This window comes from Phaethon lepturus, unplaced genomic scaffold (assembly GCF_000687285.1).
Source record: "Phaethon lepturus isolate BGI_N335 unplaced genomic scaffold, ASM68728v1 scaffold14271, whole genome shotgun sequence".
Taxonomy (NCBI): domain Eukaryota; kingdom Metazoa; phylum Chordata; class Aves; order Phaethontiformes; family Phaethontidae; genus Phaethon; species Phaethon lepturus.
Genome location: NW_010517102.1, coordinates 8,336 through 25,656, shown reverse-complemented (window position 1 = coordinate 25,656; position 17,321 = coordinate 8,336). Strand labels below are relative to the sequence as shown.

The following is a 17,321-nucleotide window of genomic DNA, read 5'->3' as shown; positions in this document are numbered from 1 at the left end:
GGGTCCTTGCTGACTGTCTGGTGTTAATCTTGGCAAATGATTCATTGAAATAGTTCTGACTGTTCAAATGAATTGTGCTGCTGTGTAGTGACCCTCCAGGATAATACATCTGCTTCTGTATGACATAATGCATGTTTATCTTAAAAAAAAGGAAAAAAAAAAAGGAAAAAACAAATGAATTGGTGTCAGGCAATCACTTAGATGTGGCAGAGTCAGTAGAGATGCAGAAATGAAGGCCTGGAGCAGCTGCCCAATTCAGCAAGGACCGAACCCCGCCACAAATGTGATCATGTCTTACAGGGTTGGCTATGAGAGACACCACATATGTGGCAATTGAAGAGTTGATGTCTGTGGACCGGGCTGTATCCTGGCATGCTGGGGCCAAGGGGGCTTACCTGCTGCTGGGAGGGGGAGAGGAGAGGGCACAGCACAGCCAGCAGCTGCCTGCAGGCACCTACGGAGGTGATGGGGTCAGCTCTTCTTGACAGCAGCAGCAACAAAACATGGGGCAGCAGCTGTGGTTTGTGGCTTGGGATGTTTGGGCTGGATGTGAGTAGAAAGCCCTTCCTTGGGGACATGTCCTTGGAGGGGTGATGGTCTCCATCCTAGGTTGCTCTCAACCGACTGCTTACCCTTGGCCCCTGGGCACTGCTGCTCTGGCACCAGCATTCGGTTTTAGGGATGGAAATTGCGTTTTTCGTGAGCATCGTAGAAGAATGGGGAGATTTGGGGCAGGAGCAGGTGCCTGAGCATCAGAAGGGTGCCTTGCACCCAGCAGAGCTGGGCGTTAGCAAACCTTCACCTCCAGAGAGGGGAGCTGGGATTTGGGAGGCTCCAGTGAGAGCAAGGGAGGACAGAAAAAAAGGCTCATGCCTTGCTCCAAATGGCTCGTGAGGCTTCACTGAGCTTTCAAGTGTTGTGTTACTGCCCATGATCTGGATTGTGGCCACAGGCCAAGCACTGATCTTTCATCAGCTGTTACCTGTTTTACACATAAACTGGCTTCTTGTGCCAGTTACAGCTGATGTTTGGCTAAAACCTACTGTGAATGAACATAAAACATTGTTACATCATTTTTAATGTCATAAAACATCATTACATGATTTTATGATGATAAAACATCAACGTGGGTACAGCAAAGTGCAATGGTTTATGCCTGGGTTGGAGCTACTTGATTTTGACTTTGATATAACAGGGATTGGCAACTGAGCAGTTTGGCAGATACCAGCATTTACCAGTCCTGATTTTAGTACAACGTTGCTTCGCCATGACCACAGCCCCCAAAGACAAGTGGTTAGGTGAGAATTTCTGCTCTTATTACACAAAAAACCCTCAAGTCTTTATTCTCCATTTTACATCTTGGAAAATTTGAAACTGTGATCCAAGGGTGCCTACAGACTCAAAACGCAGAAGGCGAGTGAACAGTTATAACAGTTTATTTCTTTTCAGTTCTCTTTGGTTAGTGGTGAGGCTGAGCTGGTACTTGCGGGCTGTTCAAGTCGCCTGTAATGTTTGAAACCATTCGACTTCCTTGGGTGTGTGGTTTTTCTTTGTTTCACCCCAGCCCACTTTTTATTCATAAAACAAGCCCAGGCTCAAAACTCCCTTGTTTCATACAGGATTCCCGATTCCAAGGCAGGATGATGTGTGGAGGAGCAGTGCAGGGTGTCCTTAATGTTATTCTGTACCGGAATAAGGTGATAATGTTGGAAATTAGGGTTCCTGAGATTTTTGTTGGTATCAGCATCAGCACAAATTCCAGAGCAGTCTACCACGTTCATTTTCACAAATATATTCGGCTTAGATCTACTCAAGTGAGCAATCTTCCCTTCCTGCTCTCCAAATATAGATAACTGCCGTACACATTCATGCATAATATGAATGGTGAACGGGTGAATTCATTAACATTTTGCAGAAACGCCTATTTCCTCTCCTCTGGGCACAGAAGAAAATAGTATCTGCATCTTCATGCCTGTAGAGAGGACGGGCTGGATCCTGCCCCCCACTACCCTCCTGCTACCCTGCTCCATGTAGGGGTGTGGGGTTAGTGATGACCAGTACATAAGGAGGGCAAAGCAGCCTCCCCATGTGATATATGCCAGTGAGCATGCAATTAGCTGAGTACAAATCAGGTGGTGAGGATTTGATGGGTGGACTGTTGAGTGGATGAGGAATTGGTTGGATGATGGCATCCAGAGGGTAGTGGTCAATGACTTAATGTCCAGATGGAGATTGGTGATGAGTGGTGTCCCTCATAGGCAGTGGGATCGAGTGCAGCCTCAGCAAGGTTGCAGATGACACCAAGCTGAGTGGTGTGGTTGACACGCCTGAGGGACAAGATGCCATCCAGAGGGACCTGGACAAGCTCGATGAATGGGCCCTCATGAGGTTCAACAAGGCCAAGTGCAGGGTCCTGCACCTGAATCGGGGCAACCCCAAGTATGAGTACAGGCTGGGGGATGAAGGGATTGAGAGCAGCCCTGATGAGAAGTACTTGGGGATCCTGGTGGATGAAAAGTGGGACATGAGCTGACAATATGTGCTCACAGCCCAGGCAGCCAGCCGTTTCCTGGGCTGCATCCAAAGCAGCGTGGCCAGCAGGTCGAGGGAGGGGATTCTGCCTCTCGTGAGACCCCACCTGCAGTGCGGCATGCAGCTCTGGGGCCCCAAGAAAGACATGGACCTGTTGGAACAGCTCCAGAGGAGGCCACAAAAATGGTCAGAGGGGTGGAACAGCTCTGCTGTGAGGACAGGCTGAGAGAGTTGGAATTGTTCAGCCTGGAGAAGAGAAGGCTCCAGGGAGACCTTATTGCAGCCTTCCAGTACTTAAAGGGGGTTTATAAGAAAGATGGGGACAGACTTTTTGTCAGGGCCTGTAGTGATAGGATAAGGGTAATGTTTTTACATTAAAAGAGGACAAGTTTAGACTAGGTATAATTAAGAAGTTTTTCCCACTGAGGGTGGTGAAACACTGGCAGAGGTTGCTCAGGCAGGTGGTAGATGCCCCATCCCTGGAAGCATTCCAGGTGAAGTTGGACGGGGCTCTGAGCACCCTATCTAGTTGAAGATGTCCCTGCTCATTGCAGGAGGGTTAGACTAGATGACCTTTAAAGGTCCTTTCCAACCCAGAGATTCTATGATTGTATGAGTCTGTCCCTGGCTGATGGTTTTTCCTGCAGAGCAGGGTGCTCGTGGTCCCTGTGCTCTGGGCTTCCTGCTGCACTGAGTTGGATGGATCCTCTGATGGGTTGGATGGACACCTCACTGGTGCCACTGCGAGCCCTCTACGTCCTGCTCAAGCAAGTCCCTTGGCAGTGGCCCGTGCTGGAGGTCAATGGCCATTCCTGTAGTCTAAAACCTATGGCAACTAGTGATGTAAATGGAGAGTGATTCTGCTGTGTCCCCGCTGCACCAGGGTACTTGGGGCCAGGAAATGCTCACCTCCAAGGTTTGGACCTCAAAGAGCCTTCTCTTTACAAAAATAAAATAGTGCTCCGAAAAATAAGTGGGAAATGGAAAATCATAGAACAGCCCAGGTTGGAAGGGACCTCAGAAGATCATCTGGTCCAACCTTTTGTGGGAACGGGAGCCTAGATGAGATTATCTAGTGCCCTGTCCAATCACATCTGGAAAATCTCCAGTGATGAGGGCTCTACCATGTCACTGAGGAGGTTGTTCCAGTGAATGATTGTTCTCACTGTCAAGAATTTCTTATGTCAAGATAAACCCTTTCTTAGTGTACGTTGTACCTGTTGCCCCTTATCTTCTCCATGTAGCTTCTTGTGAAGAGAGAGCCTATGTCCTCTTTGTAGCTGTACTGGAAAACTGTGATGAGGTCCCTCCCTGAGCCTTCTCTTCTCCAATGAGAAAAGACTTAACTCCTTCAGCTTTTCCTCACAGGGCAAGTTCTACAGCCCTTTGGTCATCTTCCTGGCCCTCATTTGGACCCTCTCCAGTCTGTCTGTGTCTTTCTTGAAATGTGGGGTCAAGCCGATGTCATTCCTGTCTTAACACTGCTGTGATGCATTTTGTATGAGCTTGTTAAAACAAACTCCACTGGAGAGCAGATTTAGGATGGGCCTTGTAGCTTGCCAGGAGAGCTTGTTCCTGCTCACTGATTGTGAAAGGAGCTGGGGGACTAGTCCAGCCGTCAATGTCTGTGGGATGCTGAAGTTCGGGCGTGCGGCTCCTGTGCAGTCAGTCTGCTGGATACGTTCCCATGGCCCTTCAGCTACATCCTCTCCTTACTATATTAAGAACATCTGGACAAAGTGATTTATAAACTCTCTCCCTTGATAGCGTTGACTGTATTTTATGTCTCAGTAATTTTCTCTGGTACTGAATGGATTTTGTGCTAAAGCCTTTCCCAGACGCTAGCCCTATTGAAGTGTGGCTGGGTCCTCACCTATCCTTCCTTCTTTTTATCCTCTCCCTCTTTCAGTTTTACTCTGTCCCTGTTGGCTTCATTTCCCAGGGCCGTGCCTTGGTTTGTGAGTTTGTCACTGTTAGTTCTTAGAAGCCAGGCTGTGCCAGCCTCACTTTGTATTTGGTCTGGGCACCTCAAAGGCCATGTTGGGTCAGTGCATGGAACAGCACTGATGACTTGTTGGCTGCCTCTTGTTCCTCAAAGCTGATGTGTTATTTGGATGGTGAAGACAGCAGAGGTAGTGGCCTCAGTGGCCTCAGCAGGCTTCTTAGATGCCTAACCATGCTCAAGAAAACTTTTTGGACTTCTGTCATGGCTTTATATTTTGTTATTCAAGTGGTTTATTTACTGACATCCCATTTTTCTTTCTTGCAGGCTCCACATCTGTTTGCTACAAGCCTACTAGCCCAGGCCAGGTACTGGAAGACACTGTCTTTCTTTACCAGGATCACCAGTTGTTTGCTGGCAGGCATGAAGTTTCTCCGCTAACAGCTGAAGCAATCAATACTAAAGAAAAAGCTGGTAAGTATGTGGCCACACTTCCATACGAACCCACCACATTTACTTGCAGGTTTTTCCTGAAGCATAAATTGAGCAGTTTAGACCATTTACAAATAGTATTTACAGAGTTGAAGGCCAGCTTCTCGTCCTTGGTAGAGTCAAAGGGGAGTTACCTTTGACTTGAGTGTTACGACCCACCATGATTTTTCACCTGTGCTTGTGGAGGATGCAGCCTTTCTGCTTGTCCTTCGGGCCATGGCTGCTCTTCACTGCTCAGCTGGACTGAGGTCCATGGCTTTTTGTTGATGGAGCAGGACTGCAGGCACCCTGTGGGAGGCTCACTGTAGTTGATCCTTTTGGACCTCAATAATAGGCAACTAAAATACATCTGCCACATATAAGGATGCTAAGAGATGGCTATCACAGAGGCAAAAATCCTGATATATGATAAAGAGCTGCCTTGACTGTGACATTTCCTTTATCCACTTGCTTCAGGCTTTTATCTCCGGCATAGTCTTACAACACAGGCTGTGAGCTTTCTGGTACGTTAGGGAGACTTTTACTGATGTCTACAAAAATGTCCAGTATGGTGAGGCTTCTGTGCACTGCGATAACATGAATAAAACAGTAAGAGTTTACTGTTACTGCAGGGACATATAAAGTAGATGGATACTTGGCTGTTGTGCAGACAGGTGGCTGGACGTGTCTGTGCATCTTGCTGGCTCAAACACCAGCCTGGGAAGCTGACAGACCCTCTGAAAGCTGTTGGCCAGGCTGCAACCGCAGTGAGTCAGGCTGGCCGGCAGATAACAGTGTCTCAGGGGAAGCAGGTAAACTATATTTTGTAGGGCAGGTGTGGATTGAAACAACCTGGGAATCTCTTCTGCCCCTCGAGCCCCACAATCATTTTTAAGGCTTTGCCACAAAAATGCTAGTGGAAACTCTCGTAGTGAAGAGTCAAAGGCTTTTCTTCCTCTGGGTTGTATGTAAGTTATCCCACAGCATGTGCAGTAACTGATGAAACCTCAGGGAAATACCAAACCTCAAGAGAAAGTTTGCTTTTTAACTACTTTCAAATGCCAAAAAATGAATGTAAGTCCTTCTGATGAACTCCTCTGAGAATTGGAAACAGCAGGAGAGAGAGAGAAAGTTGCCAAGAATGACCTCAAAAAAGTGAACTGAAAACAGCATCTCCTTCTTGCCTAGGGGCGTGGGAGGGCTCTGGCCAGAGCTGCCAGCTTTTTCTCACTTTTATCCGCACTGAGGTCTTTCAGGAGCAACCCTCTGGGCTCAGACACTGCTCAGGCAGGCATCTTGCACCACCATTAGATGCAGAGCTCCGGGCAAGCTCTGCTGTGTATATAGTGCAGAAGTGGTGCCATTGCCTCTGAATGACCTCAGTAGCCTGTGTTAGGGTTATGTAGCTGATACGTCTGTGCTGTTTTTAAAACACTGGCATTACATCTATGACCGTAACAACTTCCTTGTACTCGCCCAGCAAAATTACAAAAGTTAGTATTGATTCCCTTAGAAATAGCATTATTGGCCAGAAGGGAAATTGCAGTTTTACGGGAAGACAGCAGAGCACGGATTCCTCTTTAATGACACTTTTAGGACCGTTTTATTTTCAGTGTCATTTCAGAGTTTTTCCGCGATACATTCTGTGTTTTCTTTATGGTGGCAGGCAGTGCACTTAGGAGGGGATTTGACTCATCTAACTTTGGCTGTCAAAAATGAAGCGTCTCGTTTAGTAGTGCCATGCAGGCTGCCTCTATATAAGCCGTGCAAGGCATCTCCCGGGGAGATTTACCCCATTCGTATCTTAGAAAAGACCAAGTTTCGCTGTGACACTACATGTCCACTTATTGACTTGGGAGGGGGTTCAAAGCCATGGATATAGGATGCACAGAGTATTATGGAGGGGAGGGCCAGGAAGGGGACGGGAATATGTTTTTAGAGGTGACTGCAGACACAATTCCAGGTGGGGGGATGAGCAGGGGCGAAGTGCCCTGCCTCCTTTGGTGGCTTCCAGCCATGTCCCCTCAGCTCCTAGGGGACCCTGGCAGGGCACTGCCCCATCCTGGACATGGCGTCACAGCCGTGGGGTGTAGGAGAGGAGAACAAGGGGGATTGGACCTCCTGGGCAGCAGAGCTAATGGCCGCCTCTCTCTCTCCCTGCCCAGCCGAGGAGGCCCTCTGCCCCCTGCGCCCACCCAGCTTCCGCCGGGGCCAGAGGAGGTGGCAGCCGGTACCGTCCTGCAGCGCCTGATCCAGGAGCGGCTGAGGTATGGCAACCCCAGCGAGAACATGAACCTGCTGGCCATACAGCACCAGGCGACGGGCAGCGCCGGCCCCTCCAACAGCACTGCCAGCACTCTCTCTTCCGCAGAAAACCTCGTGCCCGAAGAGCCGCCAATGGTCCAGCCATCGGGGCGGCAGGAACCGCAGGGGCAGGAGCACCAGGGGGACGGTGCTGCGATGGAGAAGCAGCCCCGGGCCCCACAGCCCCCGCACGGCACCGAGGAGCTCCCCACATACGAGGAGGCCAAGGCCCAGTCTCAGTTTTTCCGAGGCCAGACGCCGGCCGCTGCCACCACGCCGGGTTTTTATGGCGCGTCCAGCCAGAAGTCCAGGACGGAGGGGAGGCCGACGGTGAACCGGGCCAACAGCGGGCAGGCGCATAAGGACGAGGCGCTGAAGGAGCTGAAGCAGGGCCATGTCCGCTCGCTGAGCGAGAGGATCATGCAGCTCTCGCTGGAGAGGAATGGGGCCAAGCAGCATCCCCCGGCCCCGGGGGGCGGGAAGGGCTTCAAGGCGGCCCCGCTGCCCAGCAAGGCCACAGACCCACGGGGGCCGCCTCCCGAATACCCCTACAAAGGCAAGGCGGCAGCCCCCGTCAGCAAGGCACAGGAGCACGGGCTCTTCTACGGCGAGCAGCCGGCGCAGGATGTCCTCAAGGTCTCCTACGCTGCCCCGCAGCCCGCCCGGGCAGAGGTGGCCCTCGTCCGCTACCAGCCGCCTCCAGAGTATGGGGTCAGCAGGTAATGGCCGTCAAGGGGGGTGGGTTTGCTGGAGGGGCCTGATCCTGCCCTCGCTGGAGGAGCCATCTTCTGCGGGCTTGGGCCTCATGTAAATGCAGCCCCTGTGAGCTTCAGCCTCAGGCAGGCAGTGGGGCCATCACAGCCCCGCGTCCGGGCCTGCATGGAACGGCTGGCGGAGGCACCTGCATCTCCAGGAGGGCTGTGTAAAGCATATACGCTGCTTATGCCCCACTTAAATGTTCCCAGCGGAGCTCACGTGGGGCTTTCACAGTACCAGGCCCCTCGTGCCCGGCCTCCTTGTGAGCACGGGTTTATTCCAAGCGCATTAAAAATAATCCAGAGCATTTACTTGCTGTGCGCTGGCCCCTGTGAGCAGCAGGGGTCCTGCCCAGCACCCAGGCAGGATTGCCGCCTTCAGAGGTGAGCCTGTGCGTTGAGGGCTCCCTTTTCCTTCCCATACCTAAACGCAAGTGTTTCTCTGTCTCATCCCTGTCTCTTTGACCTCCCAGACAGTATTTTGCTGGATTTCGAAGGCTGTAGCTGTCTGGTTTGATTGTGGATTGTTTTCATGTTGCAAGCTGCCTCATTAGGTCTTTTCTGACCCCAAAACTCCTAAAGGTTTTTGTCAGCATCGACTTAAGTTGCATGCACTTACTTTGCCACAGTGCAGGCACAGAGAAAAGATAGCACAGCTGACCCCACACATCCCTTCCAAAATTCGTAAGGCATGAAATGAGAGAGCGAACACTCTGCCGTTCAGTATTTGCAAAAGTGATGGGTTTTGTGTCAAGATGGGGAGTAACTTGGCACTTGGAAATTTGGTGAATGTTGCAAGGCAACTGGGACAAGTGGAGGGCCCGCACTGAGTGCCTGCTAGCTTTCCTTCAGCTACACGTGTGTTTTGATTGCCAGCCTACCACTGTGCAAAGTTTATGCAATTTTTTCAGAGCAAGATGATATTTTTAAGGGCTCAGCAAAAATCTCTGTTTATGCTAAGAAACAGCTATATGAACTCGAGGGCAACAGGGTCGAGCTGGGGCTGTGCTCTCCTGCAGCCATTCGCAGTACTAACAAACATTTCCAGCACCAAGTAGATTTATCCCCACAGAAAAGGAGCTGGTTTGGGTTTTTCTATCACTCTTGGAAAATGCTGCTTCAATACACATGGAGTCTGTTCTGCTGAGTCTCTGTAAGTGAGCAGACCTGGGTGCTGCATGCAGTGCTGCAGCTAACTGGGAATGGCGCTGGTGTCGAGTGGGAAACGCTTTGAGGCCACTTCTAAAACCTTTCCTAGATGCCTGATCAGCAAGGTTAATGCTGAGAAACCCCTTGATTTCAGTGCAGTTTTCCATGCTGGCAGAACAGGCCAGCCCCCAGCCTTACCCCAAGGTGCTGCTGGATCACCTGAGCAGCAGAGGGGAGAAACTCCCTGGCTCACGACAGCGGTTACTGCTCATTCCCGGTAAGGCAGCACGGTTTAACCCGCAAATCACACCGCAGAGGGGATGCCTGCTACCCCTGTGTGCTGTTTTCTTTGCATGACAGTGGGGAGGTGTCCCTCCTGGCAGGTGCAGGGGCACTGGAGGATGCATTGTGCAGCAGAGGACTGGCAGCATGGCGGAGCAGAGCCGCTGCAGTTCGCACTTCTTAAAAAAATCTTAGGTGATGTCTTTCTTGCAGCTCAGCAAGGATCTTAATACTGCTCGGTCAGCATATATCCCTGCTTGGCTACTCCACCATGCGTTTCCAGGGGTAGGTTAGGAGGCTGGCATAGCTGGGGGGTGTTTCACCAAACCTAGGTTTGGTCTAAGGCATATGGTCTCTCTTGTGCTTTCTCTAAGGTGGCTTCGGGTCCTGGTGTGAAGACAGGCATTTTGAGGTCCTTCTTAGATCCTTTCATGGTGCCTGGATTTTGGGGGACGTTTCATCCCTCTGTGTTCCTGCTGGCTATAGCAGGACAGTTGCCCGTTTGCAGATGGTACCTTGTGCCATTGCTTTGCACAGTGCCAGCAGCTGGGGGGACGTTTGGCTGCACAGGAGATGTCAGACAGCGAGCCTTCTGGTCTCGGCGAAGCAGTGGCCTTCATCCTCATCTCAGGCTTGTTTCTAGGATATTTTTTGATACAGGGATGTGAAACTTTCACTTTACTTGGGAGCACTGAAATATTCACTGCTGGCGTTACCCAGACTTGTCCTTAATTGGTATGAACTGGTCTGGTTTCTTCTCCTGTGCTGTACCTGTGCCAGTTTATAACTGGCCTCACAGGCTGCAGGATCTCCTTAAAGCCCTGTTACCTGGGAAGATTTGGGTGACAAAAGCCTTTAGGAAGTGGCAGTAATCCAAGTGTGCTCATCACTTGCCATTTCTCTATCTGCGGCAGCTGTGCTTCGGTGCATCCCTGCGCACGTCTCGGGCTGCGTTGTGGGATGGGCTTGCCCAGGTCTGGAATGAGCATGGTTAAAATGTAGTTTCACAAAATGGCCTCTGCCCCAAATACTCTTCTCTATGGAGAGGGTAAAGGCAGGTTACCTGTCTGGGGATGTCAGCCCCATCTCTGCTAGAGGACTGGGATGGAGGACCTTGATAAGAGAGGTCGAGGTAGGTGGCTACCTGGTTTCATAAGGTTAATGGAAGAGTAGGGTTTGGAGAGGCTGTTTTTTCTGTTAGAGGAGCAAGCGAGGTGAGAAATGCCAGCTTTCATCTCATCTGGAGGGCCTGGGAAAGAAGCTAATGGAAACTTTACTTTGCCCATGGTCAATGGGAGTCTTATATATTCCAGCATCTCCTTCCCTCCGTCCTGGCCATATCTGTTCCCCAGCCCATCCATCCTGTCAGCCTCTGCACAGGGGCTGTGCAAAAGGCTTCTGCCTTCCAGGAAAGAGGGGAGAGAAGAACAGAGCTGCATCGGTCCAGAGGAAGCACCCACAGATACCAGGGACAGAAAAGACCCTTAGGGTCATCAATCCCCCACTCCCCCCTAGTCCTTCTGTGATGGGGGGAGATGCGGCTGGAAACCCAGAAATGCTGGCAGGGAGCTGTTGAAGGAGATGGGATAACTGCAGCTGCTGTTTAACTTGCTGGCTTTGGTTTGCCCCCCGTTTTTTTTTTTTTCCCCTCCACCTGGCTGGTTTTAAAGGGAATATTGCCTTTATAATCACCGTAGTGAAATCTCACAACTTTATGGTAAATCTCAAGATATTTGGTATTATCCTGAAGACCTCCTAGAGTCACGTGATGCTGCAGTAATCTCAGCATTTATATAAATTAGACTTAGCGACCTCTGCTTTATGAACGTCACAGATGCAGAGCTTGAACACTGAAGCTTAAAAGGCCAAATAAACAGAAGGCAAGTAAAAAGTAACTGATATTTGTTACTGTTTTAAAATATCAGTATTTTTAAGCCAGTTGCGTGATGCTTGGGGCCCTGACTCACAACTTCTGTGTGCTTTAAGTTGGCCAAGTGTAATAATCTTTAGAAAACCTTTCCTTTCCTAGATGTGCAGCTGTTCCTGAATCGTGTCTTTGCTAAATTTGTTTAGGTGCATGTTCAGAGAGTCACAGCTTGTCAGGTAAAAGGTCTTGGAAATAATCTAATTTGGTCTTTTGCACAACACCGTGAATTAATTCCAGTTTGCAAAACATTCAGTCCTGGTGATTATAACACTCTTCCGTCTGGAGAATCCATCACAGCCTTTACAGATTTGTTCCACTAACTAATTGCCATCTCTGGCACAGATCTGCATCTTTGTTTTAGCCTGTATTTTCTAGTTACCAGCTGGGATTGTACAATATCTTTGTCAGATATGGTGAGGAGCCCTGTGTTACTGGTCCTTTAATGCATTTAACAGTCAGAGCCTGGAGCCCCTTAATTATTTCACTTTATCAAAACCCTTCTTTTCACTGTGGAAAGCCAACCTGGACACCGTTGCAGTACCAGCTGAAACAGAGGCTAATCAGATATCACCTCTGCAATGTGACTCAATGTTCCTCGTTTACGTAGCTCATTAACACTTGCTGTTTCAGACGTTGGCACCCCAGGAGCTCCCCATCCAGCTTGTTATCCGGCCAGACATGTGAGGGTAGTCACAGCCCAGGGTAGGATTTCCTGACCTTTTACTGTAGCGCTGTATTTATTCCTGGGTAGATGATCTTGGACCTGCTCAAGTCCATATTGTTTCTCCATGCCCTGCTTAAGCCGTGGTCTGGATCACTCAGTGCAATGAATACTCTTCATTGCTCCTGGTGGCCCTTGTCAGATCCTGGTGTCTTTTATCCAGAATGATGTCTTTTTCCACACCGTTAATAAAAAGTGTATATAATGCAAATGAAGCCTGGAACTGGAAACACCACTGCTTGGTGAGGGGACTTCATTTGTGATTACATGCAGAAGTCAATCATGCAGGCAGCTTTTAACTCTGATTTAATCCATGCATTTTAAAAGACATCATGCAACTGAAGAGTAAATCTGGGCTGTTTTTAAAGATATTCCAGTTTTTTATGTGTCTCATAAAATTCCGCCCTGCCTGGATGTAGAAGCCTATATTTAACTGCTGGAATAGTCTGTGGCTTCTCTGCTTATTTGTGTATTAACCACCCCCCCCAACATTACCGCTGTTTTCAGACAACCTGTTGATATTTACTCATTCACCCGCATGTCTGTGGCTGCTGAGGGGACTACAAGGAGCTCCTTTTCCTCCCTGAGACAGCCCAGGCCAGCGGGCTTGCTGGCAGCGTGGCCAAGCCGAGGGATGTCACACCCAAGCTGACTTCTGCTGGCGTTTCTCTGCAAGGATAGCCCAACCGCGAGCATGGGTCGGAGGCTGCGCTTCCAGCTGATGTGGATGCTGGCAGCCCTGCAAAAGAGCTTTGTATCCTCTCTTTCTGGTCTAATCTGCCTTTCATTAAAATAAATGAAAGAGGAATGAAGCCATTGCCACAGCTTGGGTGATGCCCATGTCTTCTCTTTACCCTGCTGTGTTATTATCCTGGTTGGTTCCTCTAGGAGCACAGAGGTTGAGGAAGGCACCTTTTCCCTTGCTGAAGTCAGCTGGACTTCGGAAAGAGTATCTATTCTGAGTGTGGATCCCTGAGAAGAAATACAGTATCCTATCCCTCTCTTAACTACAGGGGGTATGTTTAATATGGTGTGTGTCTTTTCAGATGATAATGTAATCATCCCCCGAAGAAGCTGGGTTAAGTCTTCCCAGCACTAACAAACGTTATTAACTGAATAGGGAACTCTGGAGATGTGAGTCCAAGTCTGCAAAATGGTTTTGAAGTAAACCTTTGTGTTTGCAAGGTGCTGCAGCTGTTGCTGATTTCTGTAGCCAGGGGATACCATGAGGGCTACATCTTGGCTATTGAATATCTTCTCCCATTTCTGGCTCTATCAGCATTTAATAATGGGTGTATAACTGTGTTTCCTTGCGCCATGACCATCAGACTGGGCTTACTGACTTTTCCAAGATCCTGTCTTTTTCCCACACAGTGACAATGCTGATTCCTCTATGTTAGGCACAGCTACAAAGAACGGCATTTGAAGTCTGCTTCATGACTGCAGAAATCAGTTGAAGTCAGGTAGATACCTGGATCTGAGGTTATTGTCCAGACTTGAGACTCCCAGTCAATGGGCAGAAATAAGCGCCTTTCATGCACTTTTTACTCACATTGTAAGGTAACAGCTTAAGGCAACTTCAAAGATTCACAGCCCAGAAACACCTCTTTCTCTTTGCTGACTCAGCTGGAGGATCCACAGTAGGTGTGTGAACTTGTGAGATGAAGTCCCTTGGGAAAGTCTTCAAGAGATGAAGTAGGCCAGTCTGCCCTAGAGGCAAAGGAAGGCAGAGCCTTCAGAGAAAGATGAGCTAAATAGGTTAGAGGAGGGCATTTTGATTATGAATGTAAATGCAGTGGTATGTTGGAAACAAACTTCCTCCACTGGCCACTCTTCATCCCTACATACAGGAGAGCTGCATTGTACCTGTAGCAGCGCAGAGATGGACTTTACTTTCCAGAACATTTATAGGCATTTTCATTTAATTACTTCGTAATATTGCACTGCTTGTATCAAACAATAGCTCTTCTGTATTTAGGATTTCCTGGTGGTTAACAGCAAATGGACTTTATCATTAACTGTCCTTTCAGGGTTTCTTATTCCTACATACAGCTACAGATTCCCCCCAGAATTCCTCTGTGTTGGTCATTCTTGCTCCCAGGCATTCCAGTATAAGAGGTGTATTAAGACCGTGCTTAAATCCAGGGGCTTGGGTGACCTTACTAAATTCTGAGGGATTTTGCATGAAAGTGAAGTCCATGGTGAAATATTTTGCTGAAGACACTGTATTGCAAGCTATATATGGCAAGCTATTATATATATCGCAAGCTATACATCACTTAAAAGACAGAGTGAGGTCTGGTGACCCTAGCATGGTAGCCCTTGAAAGGCTCACTGCTTCCTGGTGCTCCCTATTCCTTAGGTTTTTTTCTTTTTTTCTTCTTTGCTTTGCATTGCATTGCATTGCAGAAGTATATAGGAGCCCTACTTCTACAGTAATGTCAACAAAAAAATATGTTTCATTAGAAATATAGCTGAAGTGTTGCAGAAATATCCAAAACTCATAACGTTCCACAGTTCTGTGGTCTTAAGAAGGATGGTTTTTGATGAAAACGTGTTTGGCTGGAAGATTTTAACCTGCTCTAATGCAGAGTAAGATCAACATCTAAAGTACAGTAGAAGCATTTTGAGAATGTCATTCTTTACTAAGTCTGAAGGAGCTCAGGATAATCCTGATTGCTTCGTTTCTTTGGAGCTTTACGTGAAAGGTTGGATGTGAACTAAGCTGAGGTTATAACACTCCTTGTTTCTACAAATGTTGATTTGTTAGTATGAATTGCTGTGTTGATTTTATTGCATATACGCATGAAGATTCTGTAGTAGGCTTAGTCAGAATTACATTGGGACAGATTAAACAAGTAAAAGGAAAGTCAGAAATGTGTTCATTGTGTTTGAAGAGAGGTACTTCAAGAGATGTAATGTCGATTTTGACGGTTTCGTTTCCAAGCTGGAAAACACTTTGGAGAATCTCTCCTATGGCCCTGGCTATTGAGACTCTGGTGCCTGGCTGCTGCTATGGGGCATAAGTCTTTAGTAGCTCAATAAGTGGTTTGCAGTTCAAGAAAATGGAGATCGCAGAGATCTTTCCTTCCTCTGTAGTGTAAAGCTAGACAGACTGAAGTGCATGTGAAAAGGCTAAATTGATGGGAGGTTCAGATTTCCCAAAAGTACAGTGTCAGGAATTCCTGCAGGCATTTGAAGAGTGTATCTACCACCAGAGATTGCTCTACTTCATAATGAAAAAGAAGAATTGATATATCTCCACTGATTGAGATTCTGAGATCAATTTAATTTTATTGCTCTAAGCTATTGACAGGAAGAAGTGAGAAAATCTGTACTTGTAGCAAATCTATGTCTTTGTAGTGGTATAACTGTGTCCAGACAGCTGGGATTTTACTTGCATAAAATCAACTGTGGCCTTTATTTTGTTAAAGACAAAAACCCTCACCCTTAGCTGAATTAATTGCCATGGTAAAACATGCAAGCACAGAATGGCTGTCAGCAGCACTGAGGAGGTGCCTCGTGCTTGGCTGTGTTTGCACGTGCTTGTGGAGTACCTTTTGCATCACGAGTGACATTCTTTTCATCACTTATTATGTTCTTTATTGTTCAGATTTTTGAGAAAAAAAAAAATCCAATCCTGCAGTGGGTACAGGGTCCCTTGCTGGGTTTTATACGCTGGGGCATCAGAAGGAAAGGGGCACTGTGGGCATGGTGTGAGAACTCTGCCTGTGGTGGGCTGTCCTTGCAGTTTGCACAGCAGCTTGGCATAGGGCTCTCTGGGTTCGCAGGCTTGCATGGCCTCGGATCACCAGGCACTGCTAGGAGACATGGTTTTGGTTTAAGGAACATAAAATGAGCCCTCGGGTCAGTGTGACCCCCCCAGGGCATCCTGCTGCCGGGTCCCAGCAGCAGTCAGAAGTGGTGAGGCTGGAGAGGCGGTAAACTCCAAAGGCAGGTGGACAGGGAGCAGCATCCTAACCCAGTGCTAGTGTCCAAGAGCTCTGGGGCCACCTCGGGCCCACTGCTTTGAGGGGATTTCAGGGGAAGTCATGACATGCTTCCTTTTGCAGCCCCAGGGTTGGCTGAGCACCATCCAAAGGCCACGGTGCAGCTGCACCAGCCAGAGAGTCAACCTTGCGGGCGGGAGTGCACGCTCCTTCCCTTTCTGGCCATACAGCTGATGACAAATGCAAGAGAGGAAGGCAGCCTAACATCCTGAGATAAAATTCTATGAATTAAAATTATGTGCTCCCTGTTGCGATGCTCCCTGTCCCGCTAGGGTGATGTTGAGCATCACAGCAAATCACTGCAGTCAGTGCGGAGGAAAGAGCTGTGGTAGCATCCTCTCCTCTGGCAGAGTGGGGTGGATTTTGGCTCCAGCTAGTGTGGCATTCAGTGAGGGGTGCTTTTGTGTAGCTGCTGCGGTTTCCTTTTTCTCCATGCTGTCACGATTCTGATGTGGTGTGCACTGTGCAGGCACAGGCATCGATGAGTGGGTCCAGCATGAGCAGAACCTTCACCAGCCATGACAGATAAAACTTTGCGATGTTCCTCCTGGGAGCTATGTCAAAACATATGGAAGACAGAGGTGATTAGAGGCAAGCAACGTGGCTTCACCAGGGGCAAATCATGCCTGACTAATCTAGTGGCCTTCTAGGATGGAGTGGCTGCATCAGTGGAAAAGGCAAAAGCTATACAACTCATCTACCTGGACTTCTATAAGGCCTTTGATACTGTCCTCCACAACATCCTTGCCTCTAAACTGGAAAAATATGGGTCTGATAGATGGACTGTTAGATGGATAAGGATGGATGACCTGGATGCCCACGTACAAAGAGTTACAGTCAATAACTTAGTGTCCAAGTGGAAACCAGTAATGAGTGGTGTCCCTCAGGGGTTCAATACTGGGACCAATACTGTTTAATATCTTCACCAATGGCATAGGCAGTGGAATCAAGTGCACCCTCAGCAAGTTTGCAGATGACACCAAGCTGAGTGGTGCGGTTGACACGCCTGAGGGACGGGATGCCATCCAGACGGACCTGGACAAGCTCGAGGAGTGGGCCCTCATGAGGTTCAACAAGGCCAAGTGCAGGGTCCTGCACCTGGGTCGGGGCAAACCCCAGTATCAGTACAGGCTGGGGGATGAAGGGATGGAGAGCAGCCCTGCTGAGAAGGACTTGAGGGTACTGGTGGATGAAAAGCTGGACATGAGCCGGCAATGTGTGCTCTCAG

General features: G+C 48.6%; 1 protein-coding gene across 1 annotated transcript in view; it reads left to right on the top strand.

Annotated features, from left to right (window-relative positions):
• Nucleotides 1-4,569: 4,569 nt before the first annotated feature.
• LOC104627891 (angiomotin-like protein 1) overlaps nucleotides 4,570-17,321 on the top strand; it is a gene marked incomplete at its 3' end in the record, with an annotated part of 15,856 nt that continues 3,104 nt past the window's right edge. The window contains exons 1-4 of the mRNA XM_010296287.1: nucleotides 4,570-4,576; nucleotides 4,802-4,948; nucleotides 7,161-7,964; nucleotides 12,972-13,032. Of these exons, the coding sequence (XP_010294589.1) occupies nucleotides 4,570-4,576; nucleotides 4,802-4,948; nucleotides 7,161-7,964; nucleotides 12,972-13,032 (1,019 nt within the window). The remainder of the gene's footprint in view (nucleotides 4,577-4,801; nucleotides 4,949-7,160; nucleotides 7,965-12,971; nucleotides 13,033-17,321) is intronic.